The following is a 22,390-nucleotide window of genomic DNA, read 5'->3' on the forward strand; positions in this document are numbered from 1 at the left end:
TTTTAAAATAAAATAGATCAGCAGTGTCCAATCCTGCTCCTGGAGAGCTACTGCCCTGCATGTTTAAGGTCTCTTCCTACTCTGCTGGTTATAATGATCTGCTCATTATCAAGCACTCAAAGCTTGTTAAGAGCTTGATAATTAGCAGATCATTTGAATCAGGTGTAATAGAGTAGGAAGAGCCCTTAACAATGCAGGGCAACAGCTCTGCAGGGCTTTGTCATAAAATAGACCAAGTAAACATAATCAAGAGACATTTTCAAAAAAATATAATTTTTTTTGTAATTTTTTGTTGATGTTGCCATGCGGCAACACTTTACGATAGTGGAAATTAATGAAAACAGGAGAGTTTTGTTTATGATTGTAAAAACCTTTATTTAAAAACTCAGGTTATAGTCTCAACAGTCCCCAGTTGCATCAACAGTTAAAAATGCATCTCATTTGAAAGTTAAAACCATTTAAAAAGATATTTTTCATCATTTCATTCAAATTTGTGTGCTATATCATTTGAATAATTGTTTTGATTTGATCTGAGTGTCTTGATGCTGCCGTCTTTGCCAAACAAATATCCTTAGTATGTTATGAATCTACCAATTTAATGCAATACATAAATAATAGCTGCACTTTCACCCTCACTGTCCTCCCTGTCCTGGCCATCTCCACTGTCTGCACTTTCACCCTCACTGTCCTCCCTGTCCTGGCCATCTCCACTGTCCTCGCTGTCTCCACTGTCCTCGCTGTCTCCACTGTCCTCGCTATCTCCACTGTCCTCGCTGTCTCCACTGTCTCCACTGTCCATGCTGTCTCCACTGTCCTCATTCTCTGGCTCATAGTCTTCATCATTCTCACTGTCTCCATCATCCTCACTCTCTCCTTGCTTGGTTGCAAGCTGCTCATTTTCTTCATCACTAAAACCTAATTCATCCTCACTACCATCTACAGGAAGGGCTAGTTTGGCTTTCTTCCGTGAGGAACCATAAAACACTGTTGCGTTCATTCTGTAAATGGAAGAAAAAAGTGTCAAATATAATCATATGCAATGCGAAAAGGACTCACAAAGTGCATTATTATAGTAGACTCTAGAAGATCAGTGTATACCAGTGTAATTGCTAATAACTTTAACTTTACTACATCTAACATTCAAATGTGTATCTGTCAAATTGATGGACCTGAAAAAATAACTAAATGAGTCCACATGGTACAATATGCTTTTGAACAATGTAGGCCTATAACTTAATCCAAAATGCTATCAACATGCCAGGCTAGCAATTCAATGGTAGCTAATAATAATGGTACGGTGTTGCCATATGGCAACTTCCACATTTTAACAGTTTAACATTATTAAATGATCAAGTACAGTGCAATAAACTACAGAATAGTGAACTTACCTCACTTATTGTTGAGTATGTATTTTTTTCCCCGTCGAAAATGTCGTAAAAATACTTTTTTAGATGATTTTTGAGGAGTCAAAGGCTCCTCCCTGTGAAGAGGTCTGCAGAAAGGGGCTTCAAAATTCCCTCTAGAAAGTAATGTGACAACTTTAAACACTGCTATTGGTTCTCTTAGGACCCCACCTCTCTTTCAATGCACTAAATCATAAAAGGGGAGGTATTGTGTGTGTGTAGAAGGAATTAAATGGGTTTGTTACCAAATGGCAACATCGTACCATAGAGGGTTAACACTGATAGATATTCACACTCTTTTCATCAGGCAGTGTAAAATGGAGTAAACCAATTATTTCACCAGTTGATCACAGCTGCTGTGTATAAATAAAGAAATAAGGGTTTACCAGCTGCTGTTTATCTGTCAATGATGCTACAGGTGCCAGTGAGGCGCCATGCACCCTCTTAGTGTTTCTCAAAGTTAACAATCCTTCCTTGAAAGGATCCTACAGAGGTAAGGCGAGACTCCTTCCTAGAATTCGATGAACACAGTTGTGTGACTTTTAGGGAGAATATATCTCTGGATTATACTTTAAAAAAAAACATGTAGCGCTCCATCATTGCTGTAAATTATTAATTCAAAAGCTTTTATTTTTTATCTAAATCATGTTATTTTAAACAACAACTGTGTTCCTGTGTCTGTCTCTGATGGTTTCTAGTCTACTTTTGTACAAGAAAAATTAAATTAAACAAGAGTTTAAACTGGAGAAGTATCTGTTGCATGAAAATTAAAAGTACAGACAGGCTAGTATTTAAACCATTCATTTATGTTTAAATTAATTTTGTTATTACAATTAGATAAGCCAAAAGTAATTTGTAAACTAGGTACTTTTTTGAAGAATGTCCTTCCTCTTACTACTCTCCGGCCCCTAGCTTGTTCTTCACATCCTGGGCCACCTGTCACAGTCATCCAATATCCTGCCACACAAGGTAGAATGTAAGACCTAGAATGTGGTTTTAATTGATTCATGCATGGGCATCATACAGAAAATCTTTGCACAAGTCCATACAAACAGTCAAAGCTGCCATCACCTCCTCCCTCACCTCCTCTCCTGCAATAGAAATGAAAGTCTCCCCTCTGGTGTTGGAGGACAGCGAGGCTCCAGAACAGAAGGGACAGCTATATGGGGACGAGGCCCTGCAGGAGCTGAAGAGCCTGGGTAGGGACCTACAGATCCTCTGCCTTCAGGTGAAGCAGCAGTTGGGTGGAAACCAGAGCTCGGAGGAGTGGATCCAGGTGGGTTTCAACATTGACCGCCTGCTTTTTGGCACTTAGATCTCCTTCATATTAGTCATCTTCATAACCCCGGGTGCAGTCATACAACACATCCCGATTATGCTGATTATGATTATTGTCTTTAAATATTTTGGGGACTTTTCAGAATTATTATTTGTTAACGTGATTCCTCATATTCCTCATCAGTTATTACTACAGAGAAAGGCTGAGGGTTGGTTGTATTTGTGCAGTTAAAAGTAACGCGTCTCCATTTTTACACTGAGCTGTCCACCTTTACAATTTGATATTTTGTGTTCATTTCTTTTATTTAAAATGATCTTGGTAATTTAATTTGTAGGGCACTGAGGCACTGAAATGAATATTTGAGAGATTTTCTTGAAACTCCTGTTGTTTCTCCTCCCAACTTGTCAGTTACGCAACAGATATTTGCATACTGCAACAGCTGGGTCCACAGTATTCACTCTACCCTGGAGGTTTCTTGTAAACATGTTCCTCTGTCCTACAAGTTCTTTTATTTGACCTTCTCCTGAGTCTAAGTCCAGGACCTCATTTCCCAAAAGCATCTTAAAGCAAAGATGATTGTAAAATCTGTTTTTACCTCTTAAGCTTAAGAGATGTTTCCTTAAAGACAGTCTTGATGACAGTGATGATCCTATGATTCTGACTGTACTTCTCTGTAATATGATGCACTAATACAAAAGAGAATATGTTATAAGTCTAAACTCTCCCAGTTCCTCCTTTGCGTTTTTGATTAACATCTGTTTCAAAAACAAAAATAGCCTACACTGGAAATCATTTCATGCATTGTGTTTCAATCAGCATCCACTAATGTTCTCAATCTGATTTCTGCAGCTTTATCTTGACCCTTTTGTATTGTGCATGAAGTAGATTTGAGTTGGCCTACTGATGCAGGCCCATTGCATGCTGAAGTGTGCATTTATAAGGTTTGTTCGGGGTGGGCCAAACTGCCAAAAATAAACAGACCTAACAAGTGAAACCAAATAAAAGTTGACAACAACATTGCTTGCATTTAAATGAAATGTAAGGGAAACAAAACTCACCTGTTTGCTCTTTTTCTTTATTTGACATGACACCATTGTTATTTTGACAAACATGACATGTAGGTGACCCAGTTGGAAATGCTGTCAGTGGGACAAGGTATGAGGTTCAGCTGACACAGACAAGATGATGGAGGTGAAGACAGTCAGGCTCATTTTCATCTGTTTTTCACTGCTTCACGGTAAGAAAGACAGATTTTTGACAGTTTTCCACAGTAAATTGACAAAACAAAAAAGAAAGTTAATAGAGGATACTCTGTTAAAAGCTGGAATATAGTCAGCCGGGAGAAACTTAAAGAAATCTTAACTTTTTGAGATTTTTTACAAGAAAATACAAGCTAAGCTGAAAAATAATTAAATTGAAATTTGAAAGTTTGTGTCTTTTCTCACTTTATATTTAATAAGCAATAGAAAAAAAGATTATTAATTTAAAAAAATTAACAGTATGATGATATCGGCCTAAAAGTTTGATCTTTGTCCTGCATGATATGATGCATTTAGTTCATTAAGTCTTACCCCATTCTGTACAGCATACAGAGAATGATCTGCGTGTGAGCAAATGCAAATAAATACTTCTATTTGGGCTATCTCATGAATTTGATTTTTTCCCCTTACTCTCATTAAACTCAGGTTTTGCTGAAGCACTGAGATGCACCAGCCCAACTCTTGAATCCTTGTTTGAGGCACTTGAGAGAGAAGTATTTAATAAAAAACATCTGCGACCTGTAAAAAAACCCACAGATGCACTAAATGTTTCGGTTGGAATGACTTTGGAGGGAATTTTAGGAGTGGTGAGTTCACAAGTTGTACAAAAATATATTCATGCTTGCAAATAAACATGCTTATTTTTTTTAACTACCATTAGTGAACTGATCATTCAGAATCATATGTCTCATCCCCAGAATGAAAAAGCCCAGTCCGTGACATCACTCTTATGGCAAGTCCTGGTAAGTTTTCAGAGCACTGACAAAATGTAAATTATTTATAAATACGTTAAGATCTTTTGGCATACCAGAAATTTAAATAGTCTGTAAATTGATGTTCAAATACCAGGATCTTAACAATGTTAAACATTACAATGTCTTATTGTTATTGTGTAAATTGTGTTTTTCAACATAGCATTTTGAAATGGAACTCCTCATATTGTTCTCTGTTGATACAAGTCACAAATATGAAGACACAGTCATTAGTTTGGTGTTCTAATGAATATTTATGAGAGCAGGATGGTGTATGTTGGTTGTATGATGTAAAATAAATAACAGTGTCCATGTTCCTTGTGGGCGGCACTGTGAGGCAGTGGTTAGCATTGTCGCCTCACAGCAAAAGGGTTAGGGGTTCGAACCCTGGGGTGGGGGGAGCCCCTCCGTGCAGAGCCTGCATGTCGTCCCAGTGTCAGCATGGGTTGCTTCCTCACACAGTCCAAAGACATGCAGGCTAGGTTAGTTGGTGACTCTAAATTGGCCGTAGGTGTGAATGTGAGCGTTGGTTTCCTGTCTCTTTAGCCCCATTTCCGCCAAACACTTTCAGTATGGTACCTTTGAAACCAAAAGTAACCCCTCAGACATAGTACCTAGACCCTATCGTTGTCACCACAAACAAGTCTCTTAAATGTGGGCGGGGTTGTTGTCACTCACTGCTCCGTCCAGCACTCACTGTATTGCCTCATTACTGGTAACACTGAGGGAAGTCTGCACCTTGTTTATTGTCCTCAGAACGAGGCTGCACGCCGACATTTTCAGACCATAATAAAACAGGCTGCAGTGAGAGTCTCTCTCCATGGGATAGCCTATGTAAAAACTGGGGTTGGTGCATTTAGTCCTTCTAAAGCACTATTCGGACGGGATTAGTTTTACATAGGTACGTGGGATAAAGTAATAATTACCATAGATTTTAGTCCCGTCCGAATGTGCCATGTCAGTAATCATTACCGCATGATGTCAGTAAAGATTACCGCGACTTTTACCTTCTGTAAAAGGGTCCCGGACAATTACCTCAGGTAACACTAATCCCGTGCGAACAGACCAGCAGTAAATAGGCTATGTGTGTTAGGGCTGTCAAAAAAATTCGAAGTTCTAAATATATTCGAATATAGCCTACATATTTTTTATAAGTTCGAACCTAAATTTGATAATTCGAATAGGCCTATCATTAATAAATAAATTTGAATATTATTCAGACTAAATTAATTAAAAAATATTCGCACTCGATTTCATGGTGCTTTTGGCAGTCCTATCATACGCACATGACGACAGGAGGGGACGGCGGCAGTTTTACTGATATTTCTTATCCTGTGCTAATCGGCCATTAATATTACCAACGTCCTGTGGTAAAGTGACATTACCCCACATGCCCATGTAAAACTAATCCCGTCCGAATAGTGCTTAGACAAACGCAGTGGTTTAGTGTTGCCATAGCCCACAGAAAAGACTAACCGCGAAGCTTTTTGAGGATTAGAATATATGTAATACATAAAACACGTCAAAATTACCTGTATAAACACTTGAAGATCCACTCATTACTAAAAGTGTATGTCATATAAAAACTAATGGAATGGTCAAAGTTGTCGCACTGAAATTTAAGGTGTGTTGATGGATTCACGTAGTCAACACATGCATTGAGTAACATTACAAGTAAACACTCTGCCCCAAAAGTTGCCAGCAGTCGGCCCACTGAATTAATTTTTTTTTCTCAGACCCCAGCTGCTGCAAGAGGCAGCAAAACATCCTTTCATTTTATAGTTACAGTAATAAAACTCTTCATGTATGAACAGTGGTTACATGAGCCTCAAAACCAGCCACAACTCAGCCCTGAGCAGAGTGACCGTCCTCTACTGACCAATCTACCGACTGCAGTGTTCACAGCTCCACCTTTTAGTACCAGATCTGTGTGCTAGGTACCCCAACAGAGGGGGGACCAAAAATGGGGATGTTAAAGAACAGTTCCATTGGTGCCATCCACAACTTTTCACAGTGGAAATGGAAAAACTGCATACCGAACTGAACTGAACTGTACCGTACCATACTGCTTGGTGGAAACAGGGCTTATGTGTCAGCCCTGCCACAGTCTGGCAACCAAGGTCCAAGGCAGGATAGTTATTTTTGTTTTTATGACTGAAACAGAACCCAGAAGTTTCCAGTTTTCTAGTTTTGCTAATATTTATTAGTAGTTTTTTTTTTTATTGTGGTCTTTGGGATTTGATAAGAGCACGTTCAGCAGATGCACTGCAACATATGCAGAGGACAGAATGATGCATCTAGACTGGAGAGGGCTGTGGCCAGTGGAATTGCCCCCACCGCCTCCCTTAGTCAAAACTGGGACTATTTCAACTTGTAACGTGTCTAACTTTGGTGGATCATAACACATTGAGTATTGAATTAATCTGCAGATGCTCTGGTTTATTATAAGACCAAACTTTTTATGGATATCAGTGTTTGAGCCACGACGATGACCAAAATGTAGCTGAGGTGATCTCTGGAAAAGTTGCAGTCCCTACAGGCTGGTTAAGAGGAGTGAGGAGTCAGCAATCAGTGACGATATGAAACAATCAGTAATACAAGTTTTTCAACAACTGTGAACACAAAATATTAGGCTGACTGGTTCAGTAGTTTGTGAGATTAGACGGATACACACACACACACACACACACACACACACACACACACACACACACAGTCATCAATGCGCACTTATGCTTTAAATTAAACTATGTAAAGAATGTACTGGCACAATTACGTGGTACATCATGCTGATGTTGTTCTGTTTAATGTAGGAGTGGGATATAGAGGGACTGAGCTGGGATGAGAAGGAATGTGGTGTTAGAAGAGTTTCTGTCCCTCGAGACAAACTTTGGATCCCAGACGTCATCATTGCGGAGATGTAAGTTAAAATTACGTTCAGTACTCTGTAAAGAAAACAAAAGTAATCACACCATCAATAGACCCTATCTCCTAGACAATGGCAGCAACTTTATAGCTGTTGGACATGCAGTGGTTTATCTTTCATGCTTCTTTTGGACATATTATTACATGTATTATGTACAAACAAGAACTGTGACCACTTTAAAATATTTGGTGGTTATTTAGCGAAACAAAGGGAAAAAGTCAGCTGAGTAGAACATTCATTACTTTAATGTACAATTATTATTATTTTCAACTTCCATGTTATTTCTTTTCAGCATGGATGAGGACACATCTCCTTTTATTCCCTACGTCTACTTATACAACACAGGTCGTGTGTATGATGATAGGCCATTAAGAATGGTGACCTCCTGCCGATTAGAAATCTACACTTTTCCCTTTGATATCCAAAATTGCTCGCTGACCTTTGGACCATTTCTACACCTTGGTAAGTCTGCGGATAAAACAAAGCCTTATCGCCAGAAGAAAATTTTGGCATTGTACATTTCTGCAAATACACTATATTTTTACATTTTACATGTATCATATAAATGTTTGTACAGTGACTAAATATGTAAGCTGACTTTATCAGCGGGAAGTGGAGGGGTTGATGGATGGCGTGTCACATAGGCTATACGCCTGCTAAGCTGCAGACCACTGTTCTGGACCAACACAGAAACAATGTTGTGATTTAGCAAGTCATTGCTGTGTTCATCGCGTTTTTTTTTTAGGTCCCAAACGTAGGTGTTTTGTAGCAACTGGTTGCAGTCTGTCCAGTGGCTTTTTGGACACTTTTTAGTTTTTGACAGAGTCATCAGTGCATTTCCTATCAGGTTTGTGCCCCCCAACTGGGGTCCTTAAAGGCAAAACATGATCTTTTTTTAACCACAACCAAGTGGTTTTTGTGCCTAGTTAACCACAGCTTTGCTGAAACATAAAGTTTCCGCTACATAATGACATGCAAACATAATGTATAAATGTTAACGAACTATTTATGTTATTTGTATAGCACCTTTCATACAAACATGCAGCCCAAAGTGCTTCACATGGCAAAATTGGAATTACACAGGCACAAGACAGTAAAATATTAAAAAAGCAAACCAACCAAAACAGAACAAACTAACAAAACAAATGATTAAAACTCCACACAGAATAAAAAGAGAGTGAATAAATACATAAAATAGCATAAAAATAACCATAACTGTAAGGTTACTCCACATTAAAATCCAGATTAAAAAAGATAGGTCTTTAATTTACATTTAAAAATACCAAAATCAAAATTTTCATTTCTGATTTTAAGAGTTTAATTACTTTTTTGGTTGTTGTTGTTGTTTTTTGCACTAATTATGCATTTCCAAAGATGAAAACTAAATGCTTTACACAAGTCAAGCCAAAATTTCAGTACGATTAAATAAATTAATTCAAATATCTTCAGGTCGTAACATTTACAAACTCAGCTTTGACAGCTCTGCTTTACTCATGTGCATGACTTCACACAGACTGAGCATCTAACATGGACAAACTTTCCTGAAATTGTATTCCAGTGGAAGATGTAAGGATGTTTGCACGTTCCTCAGCTGAAGAGATCCTGGCGGAGTCTAGAAACGTGATGCAGATCCAAGGGGAGTGGGAGCTTTTAGATATCATAGGAACTCCAAGAACCTTGAACATAATTGCTGGAAGCTACTCTGAGATCAGATACTATGTAAGTTATTTTATGTAATCATTTATTAACATGCGGAATCATTTATCCTTTCAGCATTGATTTTAATTATTTATGTGATTAATCCTGGAAAGATTAAATTGATAGGACATGCTAAAAATGCCAACATGAAAGTTTTTTCTTTCTTTCATTTTTGAGTTTAAGGAAGTGAGGGTAGAGGATGTTTTTGTGGATGTTTTATCATAGGAGAAGCATGTCAACAGAAAACAATGTGAGGGCCAATGATGGATCCCTGAGGGGCCACCAAAAAGCATCAGAAACTGCAACACAGTTTCACAGGGGCTTGTAAAGGCCAATATTTTTGGCAAAAGTCTATTTTAGTGATGGTAATTAGACTGATATTGTAAATTCTCACTAAAAACTTGTTGTTTTATCTTAAGATTATTTTGAGACGTAGGCCAATCCTCTATGTTGTAAACCTCCTGATGCCCAGCTGCTTCCTCATCACATTGGACCTCTTCAGCTTCCTGCTGCCTCCCCATAGTGTGGACCGGTCCTCCTTCAAGATGACCCTCATCCTGGGCTACACCGTTTTCTTGCTCCTCATGAACGATCTGCTGCCTGTCACTGGAAATTCAACACCTCTCATGAGTGAGTGACACCTGTGATAGTTTTAAATTAGCCAACTACACCTCATATTGAGATGAGGGCCATGCTTTTTCTTTTATATTTAGACTAGCGTTTCTTCTTGACCAGATGCCTTGCTGCATTATTAGTACCTTGCCCTCTGAAAAGCTGGTTCTCTCTGAAGCATTTTGCTCAGTCAGAGTGTAATTTTAACTAAGGTCAATGTAACAGCCCCACGAACTACATCCTCCGATATCAACATACAGTTGAACTGTCTCTAAAACACCTTCACCAAGACCTGAACATTATACCCTTTGTGATGGGAGGATTTGTTGCAGGACTGATAACCAGTAGCCATAACCAGTACATTGGCAACTGAGTGTGTAAGTTTGGTCTCACCTCACACTTCTGTTGCTAAACATAAGACATTACTACACCAACATCGGCACATGCAGACTTGAGTCAACCTCCTTAAGTGGACGTTCTAACTAAATGAAATGAATCTTGTAATACTGTACATGTGTTCATATATCGGCATCACAAGATATCGAGCAGATGCTTGAAAGAGATGCTACAACCCTAACCCTGGTTCTCTGATAGCACATGTGAGCTACAAGAAATCTGTTACCCACCCTTAATGAATTCATTTTTAATGAAAGAGTCTCTTTATTTCTTTCCACCCTTTTTGTGTTTCCTGCAGATGTTTTCTTCTCGATCAGCCTCGCTCTGATGGTGGCAAGCCTGTTGGAGACAGTGTTTATCACTAACATCCAGCTCAGTGGTGACCAGCACGGTGTGATGCCTAACTGGCTCAAAGTCCTCGTGTTACGATATCTAGCTGTTATTGTTTGTGTCCCCCAGGCAAAGAGGAACCGCCGCGTCGCAATGTCCCCTCATGCACCTGCCAGAGGTACAATAAATGATCTTCTTTTTACTGTAATTTTGTATAAAGTTTGTTTGAACAAAGTTCTTATGATATTAACTGTATAAGAAAATAGAGCATTAATGTTCATTCTGTCTTCTTGATCTTGGAAACAGTAATTTGTAAAAATGATTTGAAGAAATAATGGACATAGCTGCTGTGACGTCGCTAATGGGTTTGTCGACTCCTGTTTTGGAGTAAAGCATTATGGATGTTGCCATCTTGGTTATTTGGAACTAGATGTGATTATATTTGGGTGAGAGGCTGGCGCCTTTGAGGAGCGAGGGGTGGATCTGATTGAGAACACGACAACACTATCAGCAGACAGCCTGTCACTCAAAGTAGCCTGCCCTTAAATATGAGTAACTTTAGGCCTTAATTAAATGTAAACAGGTGAGTTGTGTGTCAGTGTAGCTGACTGGGAACCTCCAGGCAGGTCTTCCAGCTCTGGTGTTTAATTTGCGACCGCCACAGTGGGACGGCCACACACAAAAATGAGCTCATTATGCTGACCTCAGCAAATGCTGCTGACAGAGGACAGCTAAAACATTCAGGGTGGAACTCTTGTTTGTGGACTTTGGTTCTGCATTAAAGACATAAATCTGCATGCACATATGCCACCAACCAAAGTGGCGAGTCAGAGTGACTGTGTTACACACCACTGCTGAACTCTACCTGCATTTGGCAAGTGTGTGAGTGCTTATGTCAAGCCCTGATTGCTGTCTGTTGTTTAAACAATGTGTCACACCATGCACCACACTAACTCCAATCTTGATTTTTTTGTTGTTTTTTTTTTTTTTACATATCCAGCGATGAATATCAGCAGTGTCTCTGTTGATACACCCCCTGTGACACCCCTTCATGAGCCAGCTCTGGATGAACTGAGAAAGCTGAGCAAAGATCTCATGGCCATCCGCCACCACGTGGACAAACACTTCAAGGGGAACCATATGTCACAGGAATGGCAAATGATGGGGATTGTTATTGACCGTCTGCTATTCGGCTTGTACATTCTTTTCATCTTGATCTGCTTAATCACCATTGTATGTATCTGGACCTTGAGTAGCTCACATGTAAGTTCATGATGAGGAGAGCTTAATCACACATGCTTGTTTTGATCATCAGCAAAAGTATGGCAGGTTGGCTGTTTATACAGTTATAAAGACAAAATGAGAAAAAATAAAAGTAGAATACAGTATACACACACTGGACTCTATTGTGCCAACATATGCATCCACCTCTGGAGAGGACAGGAGACATGAGCACAGCCGTAGATTTCTCCTACCTTTGGGACAAACACATAAAATGTCCCATCAGGATTGGGTATGCATTTGATGAAATGATCTTCCACTATTATTTATATGTCATTCTTTGTCCACTTAATGTTGATGTTGGGAGGGAAGGAGCAGTTGACGAAGCAAATGAGAGTATTTTCTTCTTCTGTAATCACTTCATCTTTGGGGCAGGTGATGACATCTGAGGCCTGTACTACGAAGCCAGTTCAACTTACCCAAGATATCTTCTCGTTATCTGGCTTGACTAACCCTAACATTGTCCATCTGGATAACCGGTACTACAAAGCTGGTTATCAGCTAGTTCAATCAACTCTGGGTTTTCCTATCCAGCCACGAGCGCGTTCATGTCAAAGAGGTGAGGGTGTTAATTACAAGCAGCATCATCACAACCATGAATGAATTAGGATACTTCATATGATATCGTCCATGGACACTTTTTTCTTCAGTGATCTGATTAGTCAGAGGTCGGGGTGTTGACAGGCTGTGATCTGATACCCTGAAGTTAACCTGCTCCAGGGCAGGTTAACTATTCAGCATAAGTTACCATGGTGATTTAACTCTGTAAAAAGAGAACCAGCTTCGTACGACTGAAAACCCAGAGTTAACCCTGAAGTTACCTCGCTTACTCCAAATCCTGCTTTGTACAGGCCTCCGGTGTCTCTGAGGGTTTAATTAAGACATAACATTACGTATTTAAATTTTGCAGATTTTTGTAAGAAATACAAGTAAAATGCTGCTGTATCTTTGGCAAATATTGAAAAAAAGATGAATAAAATAAAGACAAAATGAAATGAATAATATCATGTTGTAGTATTTCTTAGTTTTCTTTGTAGTTCTAGTGAAAGATGAACTGAAGGAACGATTACAATGAACAAAACGTATTTCAGTGTCTGTATGAATACTGTAATCTGTTTCAGGGCAGACTTGAAAATCGTAAACCTGTCCTAAAATTCACTGAAACTCACCTAAAATGCCTATCCAAGGCCTACCTGAGGTTCATTGAAAGCTGCCCTTGTTCCATTTTTGAAAGGTAACACTCAACAACAATCAGAGTCACTGTAAGCACTTCTGTTATTGAATTAAAGAAATTTCAACACACTGAGATGCTGCAGATGACTAGAGCTGGGAGGTACTAGCTGAAAAACACAATTTTGGGCCATATCTTGAAGCCTCAGCTAGTCCATTTTCAAAGTAGGTAACAATATCAGAGAAATAAACATCCTAAACATGTTTATTTTTAGGCTTTGTCCAGGCGCTTTTCAAGAAAAGAGGGTAAAACAATGTTCTGAATGCGTGAATGTGAGTGATAAGTAAACAACACAGACAGAAATGTCTATTTAGGAGCTGACTTAAATCTTGTGCAGGGTCTTTTGTATGGGATTCAAGTGGATACGTAAATCATGAACGAGATACTTTTTTAAAAGACAGGTATTAATCTTTTATCTAACTGACCCTTCGCTAAGTTGCATCCCCGGACGCAGACTGGCCAATCATAACGTAGCATCGGGCCGACTCAGACCAGAGTCCAGCAACAACACAACTGTGCTCCATTGACTTTAATGCAATCGTTTCAGATTTCCTTAGTTTTCAGGCTGGTTTTGTGGATTTGGAGCTAAATGTTGAGTCTGGGGCACGTCGTGTATTAATGATAGTGTAGGGTTAGCTAGCTAGCTACTGAAGATATAGCCTACTGAATGTATACACATGCTGCTTTTGCTTTCTAATGATTATAATAGTGAAAAAAGACCGACCCTGCTGTACAGGAACCAGTGAAGGGAAGCAGGGAAACTTCGCTGATATTCAACCAGCTGTGGGTCATCACAGTGTGTGCAGATGAATGTTGTTTGACTTCCCCCGGAGATCCCTGGCCGTCTGGCGGGGTACGAGTGCTGGCAGAAGCACAGGGGTGAAGCCAAACACTGCTCATCTGCACACACTGTGATGCCACACAGCTGGTTCAATATCAGCAAAGTTTCCCTTTATATTCATTGTCTTGTGTGGCGATCAGCAGTGATGTGGTGGTTCACTTTTACACTGTGATCTGTAGCCTATAGTTCGGCTTTAGCTTCTAACTATCTTTGTCTTTTTAACCTGTTGTCACTGCTGAGTCAGTTTGACATCCTGGATATATCCTTCAAAGACAGACTGTAGACCCCTCTGTCTGCTTCTCTCTGGAATCACTGTTTCATTTTATAATATTTCTTCAGGAAGTGCAGTCACATACTCTGGTGAAAATATGCACTATCAATCTTGAAAGTCCATGACAGATTAAGTTAAAACTACTCAACCTCCCTCAGTCCACAACACACACAAACTGGTCTACCCAGAAGACTACTATGTAATGAATGGAAGTGATTTGCAGGTTTGCAGAAACACTCTCATCAGAGAATACCTCTGAATATATTAGGTAAAATGATTTATGTACAAGTACAAGTATAAGGTTGTCTACTGAGAAGTTACAGGCTGAAACAGGCCCTCTAATGTGACAGGAATATAGCTGGGATTGATGCCAGCTGAACACTGGGAGACACAGAGCATTGCTGAGCGCCGGCCAAGTGCTCCAGGGCAACCACTGAATAGACAACATGTTTTCTCTTTTTTCTTTTTTGACAGCGTGGTGCGAGTGAATAAACACAACTGCTCATCATTATACTCGCTACTGTACATCTTTACCTGAGTCGCTGATGCGAGACTTGATATTTTAGACATGGCTCCTTTTGAAAAAGGCTCAGCTCGGCACTTCTGGCTTTCTGAGAAGTGTCTCTTTTTTTTTCTGTTCCCCCCTGTTAAATCAGCCCTACTTCAAAACCTTTCATACAGGGCCATGTTTCAGCTCTCTGTTGGTGGCCCGGCTGCTTTATTGTCTCAGTTGGTAACTACTGTATCTGTCACTCACTGGAGAAGAAGTGAACACCATGACTACTGCAGTAAACAAGCTTTAAGCAGCTCTTTGTATGGCCTTGCACACATACACACAGTACAGAGAAATGTAGACAGTATAGGGAAACACTGCAGAACTGTACCACAACTTGTGTTTTTCTACTTGTAAGGTAAGCAACACACTAACTTCCTCTTCTCAGAACTGTTTATGGCTTCATACTAGCTTTAAAAAATACAAATAATGTATATAATGGGATATTTTTGAGGCAGTTGTGTCTACTTTCTACTGAACACACCAAACCTGTGGTTGTTTTACAGCATTTGTTGCACCACAAGCTGAAAGATTTACAGCAGCTGGTGGTGCCAAGAGCACAGCTAGGAGCCAACAGACAAAATGTTCATCAAAAATGCCAACCGACGAAACCCCCGCCGCCACTATGAATTCTTTCAGCGCAGTCGAACCTACAGGGGGGAACCGCCGGCAGTGGCAGGTAAATGTCTGCAGCATCAGACATCAGAGTTTGTGACGTTCTGTGATGACTCATTCTCACTTTAATCCACCTAGATTATTCTTCTGTTAAAATACATTTTGGCTCATGTTGGATAAGTGCTCCCCATGGTGTTTTAAAAATAAATTTGGTTTGCTGTTTGGATTTGAAGACGACTTCAGCATCACTGCTATACAGTTATTTTAACTGGGTTCAAAGTAACTGGGCCCACAGCTGACGTCACTATATTTTACAAGGATACACTATTGGGTTGGGGTTTTTCCAGTTCAAACACTAAAATAAAAAATACCTGATTTAAAGGAGTTCAGCAAATGTTAAGTGAAGTTAGTCCAGCAGTGACGTGTTGACTGGAACTACTCCAAAGTAGTTTGTTAAAGAGAAAGGCATTTACAAACACTGACCTAATTTGACTTCTCAAAGTGCCTGATTAATTCCTGTAATCAGGCACTTTTAAAGAGCACTTTTCACCCTCTCTGGTTTGTCCTGACTTCCCCAGGATTTCTCCTCTACCCGGACACTCCCGCTAAGATGGAGACCACATCACGAGAAGCTTTCTGCTTCAGATCCGTCTCACAACAAGACAGAGGCAAAGGTCTGCTGTCTTATCTCAGCCTAGAGAGTAAACTCATTGTCTGTTTTAAGATAAGGTGTGAGTCTGTATGTGTTGTGTTTAATGGATGTACTATGTGTGTGTTTTGGAGAGGTTTTAGCTGTGTATGTGTGGGTGGAGATTAGGAAAGTGAGTTTCTGAGTTATTTTATGTAATGGTTTAATCAGGCATACGGTCATTAAAATGAAATAATAACAATACAGTTACTAACGCTTAAAGGTCCAATGTGGAGGACCAGGGTGCCCACACATTATCATTTAATTTAATTTATTTTATTTATAAGGACAAAGCACATTAATCAACATTTCTGTAAATGTGCCAGTGTTAGCCAGCTGGCTAATTTTCAGCTGCAGTCCTCTTGCAAGATGCTCAAACTCTATTTAAACACAATTTCATCTAGCTGGCATACAGGAAGGGAGAGGTGGAACGCAGGGAGAACATACTTGACACTGGGAGAAGATGGTGCTCTCCAGGTTTAACTAATTTTATATTAAGTCTTCTTCTACTTATATGAAAGTAGAAGACTTGAAGAAGGGAAAATCATTTGGGATGTGTCAACAACAGTTAGAAGGATTTCTAATTTTTTTTTCCAGATGTTGCCTCCATACACGCTGAAAAAAAGATTCATAGGATTATCCATTACGGTGTATGAAATGAAACCCTTACTGATGTTGTCATTACCCTTCAGGTGATCATATCGCCCCGCACACACAACAGGGGTCTCACCGTTCTCATCCCACATCCTCAAGACAAACAGGAAGAGGAAACAGCAGCAGGGACGGGGAGCCAGGGGAGGACGAGCAAGAGGGCGACCATGATCAGACAGCAGTGACAAATGAATCAGACGTGACAGAGATGCAGTCTCAGTATCAGAAAGATTTCCCTCCTCCGTCCTCCTGCCACAGGAGGCGAACACCTGCACTCCCACAGCCGGACAACATCGGCATCAACCCTGCCTTCAGGTGAGAGTGAGGTTGTCGACATCACAGTGTGCTACAGCTGAATGTAGAGCAGCTCATCAGTGTGTGTGTTTCTGTTCACAGGATCGAATTTAGCACCATGCAGAGAGAGCATTACCCCGTTTGGCCCATGATGGATCCCAGGAGTGCTGGGAGGCTGAGAGAGAAAAAATGATGTCAAAAACAATCATGTTTAAAGTTATTATATTCAATCAGCTGGCTATTGAACCCTATCAATCTCACACATTTGTTTTTATAATCAGATTCTTTAGTTGCTTTTGTTTACTCTGTTACATCAGGGTTACTCAGGAGTCACTTCCTTTCAGACAAACTCCTTTCTCACATTTAGCTTCGCCTCATATAACATCTGATGAATTTCCCAGCAGCAGGTCAGTCTGATGAGCTAATAGACTGATGATGTGTCCAGGACACAGAGTCACAGGATAAGACTTGATAATCTAATGCTAACACCAGACCTTTTTTTTTTTTAAAAAAATAAATGACTTTAACATTTCCTATTGATGACTTCAGGCAGACATGCAGTCAGCTTGGGTGAAAACAACCCACCCAGTGACTCATGGCTGAAACATGATGTGGGAATCAAACAGCTGAGCTAGATAACTTTTAAATCAAACTATGTATGTTTAAAGATATGCTATTCAGTATATGACTTTATGCATTTTTGTTCTGTTCTGACAGCATTAAAATGTAAGTTCAAACACAAATGAGTGCTTTAGGAAATATCTGAACATGTTTTAATGGCAAATGACAGACTTTTAGAATCCAGATTGGTGACCTTTGACATTTGGCTGAAGCTTAATATGTTGGATTACAATTACAAAGCAAACCTACTAGTGGCAGAACAATATATAAAATACAAGAAATTACATTTAACTGCTTCTTTCATCGAGCAAAATTCAACCCATAGTAACAGAATAAAATCTTAATTTTTTAACCAGGAAGATGAAAAGTGACACCATTGTGTTAAAATTAGTTTTGGTTTATTTGGTTTTCTGCCCTTGTGTATGGAGTCAGTGTTGCACAAATCCTCATCGGTGGCTTTTTACCCAGTATGACACTTTAAAAATCTTCATCAGTAAAGCATGTATGACATAGAGCAGTGGTTTTCAAACTGTTTGTGCCCAAGGCACTCCAAAGGGTGCCAAAATCTCAAGGCACAATAGACTCTATAACCCGTGTCATCACTCTTATCATGACATGAATGTTTGTTTTTATTTACTTATATCAAATAACAGCTGACAACCAACTTCACTCATGGAATATTAATTAACAAAATGACTCAAGAATTCATGTTAAACATTTTAAAATCACACCAAAGCACCATTAACACATCCATTTAAAAGGGAAATAATGTAGGATAAAGTGATGTGTCACACACTTATAATTCCCTCGCATAAACGGCAACAAGAAGGTCCTGTGAAGGTTTTTTAAATTAAATTAAAATCACATTTTTTGGGTAGAGTTCGCCTCTTTATTTGGAAATGGGTGCACACAACATACTGATTAAAAAAATAATTCATAACTCTTTGTAGAGGCGCAGTTGAATATTGCAATAATTATGTGTGGCTGTCAGAAAATCCCATGGCACACCACTTGAGAACCACTGACACAGAGAGGCGACATTGGTAAACTGCCTGTTTTAAAAAATCTTACAGTGTTTCAACACTGTGATATTTAAGATTTCAAAACATAAAGTGAATTGTTGTACTTATGAAAAGAGACAATGTGCAACAGATACAATCTGATCTACTTTGTGCACTCTGTGGATGGTAGTAAAAATAATGACATTTTGTGTATTCAGCTGCAGATTCTGCTTTTAAAGCTTGTGTTTTGTAAAGTTTATAAGGCTTCACTTGGTTGGAAAACACACATATTGTAAAAAAAATTTTTTTTGAGAAGTCAATCATTTCTATTTACGGTGCATTTTTTTTTTTTTTAAACCTTGGTGAATTGTTACACTGTTGTTGTCGCTGAATTTACACTACAAAAGGCATGTTTTCATGTCAGTCAGATTTCCCTGAGAAATACTCAAGAGCTGAAAAAGGCAGCTCCAGATCGACATCCCATTACCATACAGTGCAACTGGATGAGTATCAACCAGAAAACTTGTCAGTCCACACAGAGCTGCAATGATCAGAAAAATAATTGATCAACTTGGACTTCGAGAAACTGGGATGTACATTGTTCACTTTTTTCTGACATTTCCTACACAAAATCAGGATTAACTGGTAATGAAAACAATATTAGTTGCAGCCCTGATTCCACACCCGACCCGAATTAATGATAACATAAGAATGTGCTCTGTGACTGAAATGTTTAGTCTGTCTATTAGTCCAGTCTCCTGTGTGCAAATTTGACTGAAGTGAGCTGACACTCCTCTTCACTGCACACTTGGCATAAACTTCCTCCACTGGAGGCAGGCAGCTGGACTGTGGATCAATCATCCGTCACAGACGGATCACAGATCACCTTTAAAAGGGGTGAGATTATCTCCGGTGTTAAAGATATGGGCTTCATCTCCTGTCCCGGTGCCTGCTCCTGTCTCCGTGTCTGCGGTCATCCCTCTCCCTGCCTCTGTCCCAGTCATCTCTCCTCCCTCTGCTGCTGCCCCACTCGGCCTCTCTGTGTCGGTCCCGGTCCTCCCTGTCCCTCACCCCTTGTCTATCCCACTCCCTCCCTCCACCACCGCCTCCCCGTTCATGCACCGGACCGACCGCGAGGTTAATGGGTTTACGGAAAGGTCTGTCTCTGCCACCAAACCGCAGCTGTCCGGACTCTTTCTTCCCCCCCTGCCCGCCACCAAGCCGCCGGGGGACCCACCCTTTGAGGGTCCTCTCTTGCTCAAAATCCACAAACAGCTCGTGCTGATCCACCACCAGCTTGTTGGCGTCCCGGCGGGCCCGGACAACCGACCGCTCCTCCTTGTATTCAATGAAGGCGTATCCTTTGGAGAAGCCCGTGACGATGTCCCGGACCAGCCGGAGCCGCTGGATGTCTCCGTACTTGGAGAACACTTGGTGCAGTTTGTCCTCTGTAGTCTGGGGGTTCAGACGGGACACAAACAGGGTGAGCAGCGGGTCTCCCACGACGCCTTTGTTGGGCTTGTAGCGGGCACCCATAGCCCTCCATACCGCCCGGTCATGGGGCTCCACGTCTGTGCCGTCGATGCTGCCAGCTTTCAGCGGGTCGTACACCTTCGCTATCGGACTCCAGTCAACCATGTTCCTCCAAAATAAAGTTACAAAGGTCTCCTTCTTCAATACAGGCGCTACATTAACTAACAATTAGCTACAGACCCCCATTAATCCCGCTGAATGTTTCACTCCTCCAATTCACCCCAACAGAAAATAGCATGCGCGTGCAACAATATAAACATTCCGTAGTGAAACGACTTCCGGTCCGTCACCTTTTAAGGTTCCTAACTCAATTAAAGGGGAACGTGACCTAAGTTAAAATGTAAGTTATGGAAAGTTCAGTCAATATTTGTATGAACTACTCTCACTCAAAGCCAGAAACCAGAGCAGTAAATCTCAAACTTGATATATATATATATATATATACCTAAATGAGCCTCATTATATTGTAGTGTTGTTAGTTCTGGAACAGAAAATGTGCCCATATACTCGGAACATTTCCCAAGGTGCTTTCAGTGTCATCTATAACACACACGTAAACTAAGTGTTTGAAATACAAAGTTCGAATTTCACTCAATGATCCCAATTTAAGGCCCACAAACTATTTTTTTCGAGAGCCTCTGATCATTAAACCACAATCTTCATCAGTGAATGGAGTTTGCTCAGTTGTCATAATCTGCTGAGTGGTGAGCTTGACTGTTATGATTTAATCCATAGTACTTTTAGGGACTTCTTATTCATATTGTCTTAAAAGCTAAGGCTAGAAGGTCTCTCTTGACCTTCAAAACAGAAGTTTGACTTAACAATCCCCACTAAAGGTCCACCTACTATATAAACCTATGTTTAAATGTCTTCAGGGTCTACAGAGCCTAACCCTAATCCTATCCAATAACTACAAACTTATATGTATATATATATATATATATATATATATATATATATATATATATATATATATATATCTCACCTGTATTTTGTTCAGTGCACTATTCATTCATTCACTGATTTATTATCTGTAAACACTTATCCTGTTGGGGTCGTGGGGGGGCTGGAGCCTATCCCACCTGACACTGGGTGAGAGGCAGGGTACACCCTGGACAGTTTGACTATCACAGGGCTGAGACAACCATGTACGCTCACAGTCACACCTGTGTGCAATTTAGAGTCACCAATTAATCTAAGAGAGGGTCCCCGTCCGGGTGGCAGGCTTAAATTTAAAACCTTATTGCTGTGAGGTGAAAAGTGCTAACCACTGCTCTACCGTGCCGCCCTTTTTTCAGTGCACCAAAGTACACTAAAGCTCCATAACATGAAATGACTGAATGTCAACTCTATACCTGTGGATTCAGAATTTCATTTCTGTGTGTGAACACTTGTGACACAGGGCATAACACTTAAAAAAAACATGATTTAATAAAACAGTGAAAAACATTTTTTGGCTCCACAAGACTCAGTTATTACAAAATGATAAAGACGCTGTCACTTCCCTGCTATGTACAGTTATTTTTGTGTTTTATCAAGTTACTATAATCTGATGTCTAATGTACAGTATTAAACAGCATTGAAAGTTGAACAAAATTTTTCTCAGTCTATTCAAAAAAGTCAGTTCTCTTCAGTAGATGTGTGTAATCTGCAGTTGTCGTAACAGCATTGATTACATATTCTGTCCAACTGTAAGGATGAGCCATCTGCTCCTCAGCTCCGCTCCTGATCCATCAGTTCCTGATTGCCATTACATGTCCTCCACGCTCCATTTATACGCTGCCTCCTGGCCAGCCTTTTTATCTGCAATTCGCGAGTAGCGTTTCTTTTCAAAACCATTTGATCTGCAAGACACATACAAATAAAATCCCACGGTTAATTCTACCAATCACACCCTCAACTCCATCTTTGATTTGATGCACCAAAGCAAACCTTCAGTAACGCACCCAAACAGGTTCAATTTAAAGGGAAATTTTGGTTTATTTCAACCTGTCTCCTATCGTCCTAAATTTGTTTCAAGTGACTAGTGACATAAAAATAATAGTTAGCATGTTAGCCGTTAGCCTAGATACAGCCGGGGCGCATAGTAGCGTCAGACCTGTTAAAACGTAAGTGAACGGGCATACTTCAAGTGCAAAGTTAGTCCACTAAACAA

The 22,390-nt window shown here is 40.0% G+C and overlaps 4 protein-coding genes across 4 annotated transcripts in view; 2 read left to right on the forward strand and 2 right to left on the reverse strand.

Moving 5' to 3' along the window:
- The first annotated feature begins 3,767 nt into the window (after positions 1 to 3,767).
- Positions 3,768 to 12,938, forward strand: LOC126388319 (5-hydroxytryptamine receptor 3A-like). The gene is made up of 9 exons (XM_050041377.1): positions 3,768 to 3,919; positions 4,368 to 4,528; positions 4,640 to 4,684; positions 7,507 to 7,613; positions 7,912 to 8,081; positions 9,178 to 9,338; positions 9,737 to 9,947; positions 10,624 to 10,833; positions 11,656 to 12,938. Exons 1-9 carry the CDS (start codon positions 3,865 to 3,867, stop codon positions 11,928 to 11,930), a joined length of 1,395 nt encoding a protein of 464 aa, XP_049897334.1. The 5' UTR covers positions 3,768 to 3,864; the 3' UTR covers positions 11,931 to 12,938.
- A 2,152-nt stretch (positions 12,939 to 15,090) lies between these two features.
- Positions 15,091 to 18,929, forward strand: si:dkeyp-69c1.9 (uncharacterized). The gene is made up of 5 exons (XM_050041287.1): positions 15,091 to 15,190; positions 15,339 to 15,511; positions 16,026 to 16,121; positions 16,828 to 17,101; positions 17,183 to 18,929. Exons 2-5 carry the CDS (start codon positions 15,415 to 15,417, stop codon positions 17,271 to 17,273), a joined length of 558 nt encoding a protein of 185 aa, XP_049897244.1. The 5' UTR covers positions 15,091 to 15,190; positions 15,339 to 15,414; the 3' UTR covers positions 17,274 to 18,929.
- A 152-nt stretch (positions 18,930 to 19,081) lies between these two features.
- snrnp35 (small nuclear ribonucleoprotein 35 (U11/U12)) lies at positions 19,082 to 20,491 on the reverse strand. The gene has a single exon (XM_050041286.1). The coding sequence runs from the start codon at positions 20,338 to 20,340 to the stop codon at positions 19,633 to 19,635; it is 708 nt and encodes a 235-aa protein (XP_049897243.1). The 5' UTR covers positions 20,341 to 20,491; the 3' UTR covers positions 19,082 to 19,632.
- Positions 20,492 to 21,641: 1,150 nt separating this feature from the next.
- Positions 21,642 to 22,390, reverse strand: part of bud13 (BUD13 homolog) — a 4,533-nt gene continuing 3,784 nt past the window's right edge. Inside the window, exon 10 of the mRNA XM_050040270.1 lies at positions 21,642 to 22,079. Within this exon, the coding sequence (XP_049896227.1) occupies positions 21,986 to 22,079 (94 nt within the window). The 3' untranslated portion in view covers positions 21,642 to 21,985. The remainder of the gene's footprint in view (positions 22,080 to 22,390) is intronic.

The sequence above is a fragment of the Epinephelus moara genome, chromosome 3 (genome assembly GCF_006386435.1).
Source record: "Epinephelus moara isolate mb chromosome 3, YSFRI_EMoa_1.0, whole genome shotgun sequence".
Taxonomy (NCBI): Eukaryota; Metazoa; Chordata; class Actinopteri; order Perciformes; family Serranidae; genus Epinephelus; species Epinephelus moara.

What these genes read in the sequence shown, in the direction of transcription:
- LOC126388319 (XM_050041377.1), top strand. Translation starts at nt 3,865, where the DNA reads ATGATGGAGGTGAAGACAGTCAGGCTCATTTTCATCTGTTTTTCACTG. An exon ending in TGGAGGGAATTTTAGGAGTG is followed by an intron (nt 4,529 to 4,639) that starts GTGAGTTCACAA and finishes TCTCATCCCCAG; the next exon opens with AATGAAAAAGCCCAGTCCGT. An exon ending in CCCTCATGCACCTGCCAGAG is followed by an intron (nt 10,834 to 11,655) that starts GTACAATAAATG and finishes TTACATATCCAG; the next exon opens with CGATGAATATCAGCAGTGTC.
- si:dkeyp-69c1.9 (XM_050041287.1), top strand. Translation starts at nt 15,415, where the DNA reads ATGTTCATCAAAAATGCCAACCGACGAAACCCCCGCCGCCACTATGAA. An exon ending in GGAACCGCCGGCAGTGGCAG is followed by an intron (nt 15,512 to 16,025) that starts GTAAATGTCTGC and finishes TGACTTCCCCAG; the next exon opens with GATTTCTCCTCTACCCGGAC. An exon ending in GGCATCAACCCTGCCTTCAG is followed by an intron (nt 17,102 to 17,182) that starts GTGAGAGTGAGG and finishes TTCTGTTCACAG; the next exon opens with GATCGAATTTAGCACCATGC.
- snrnp35 (XM_050041286.1), bottom strand. Translation starts at nt 20,340, where the DNA reads ATGGTTGACTGGAGTCCGATAGCGAAGGTGTACGACCCGCTGAAAGCT.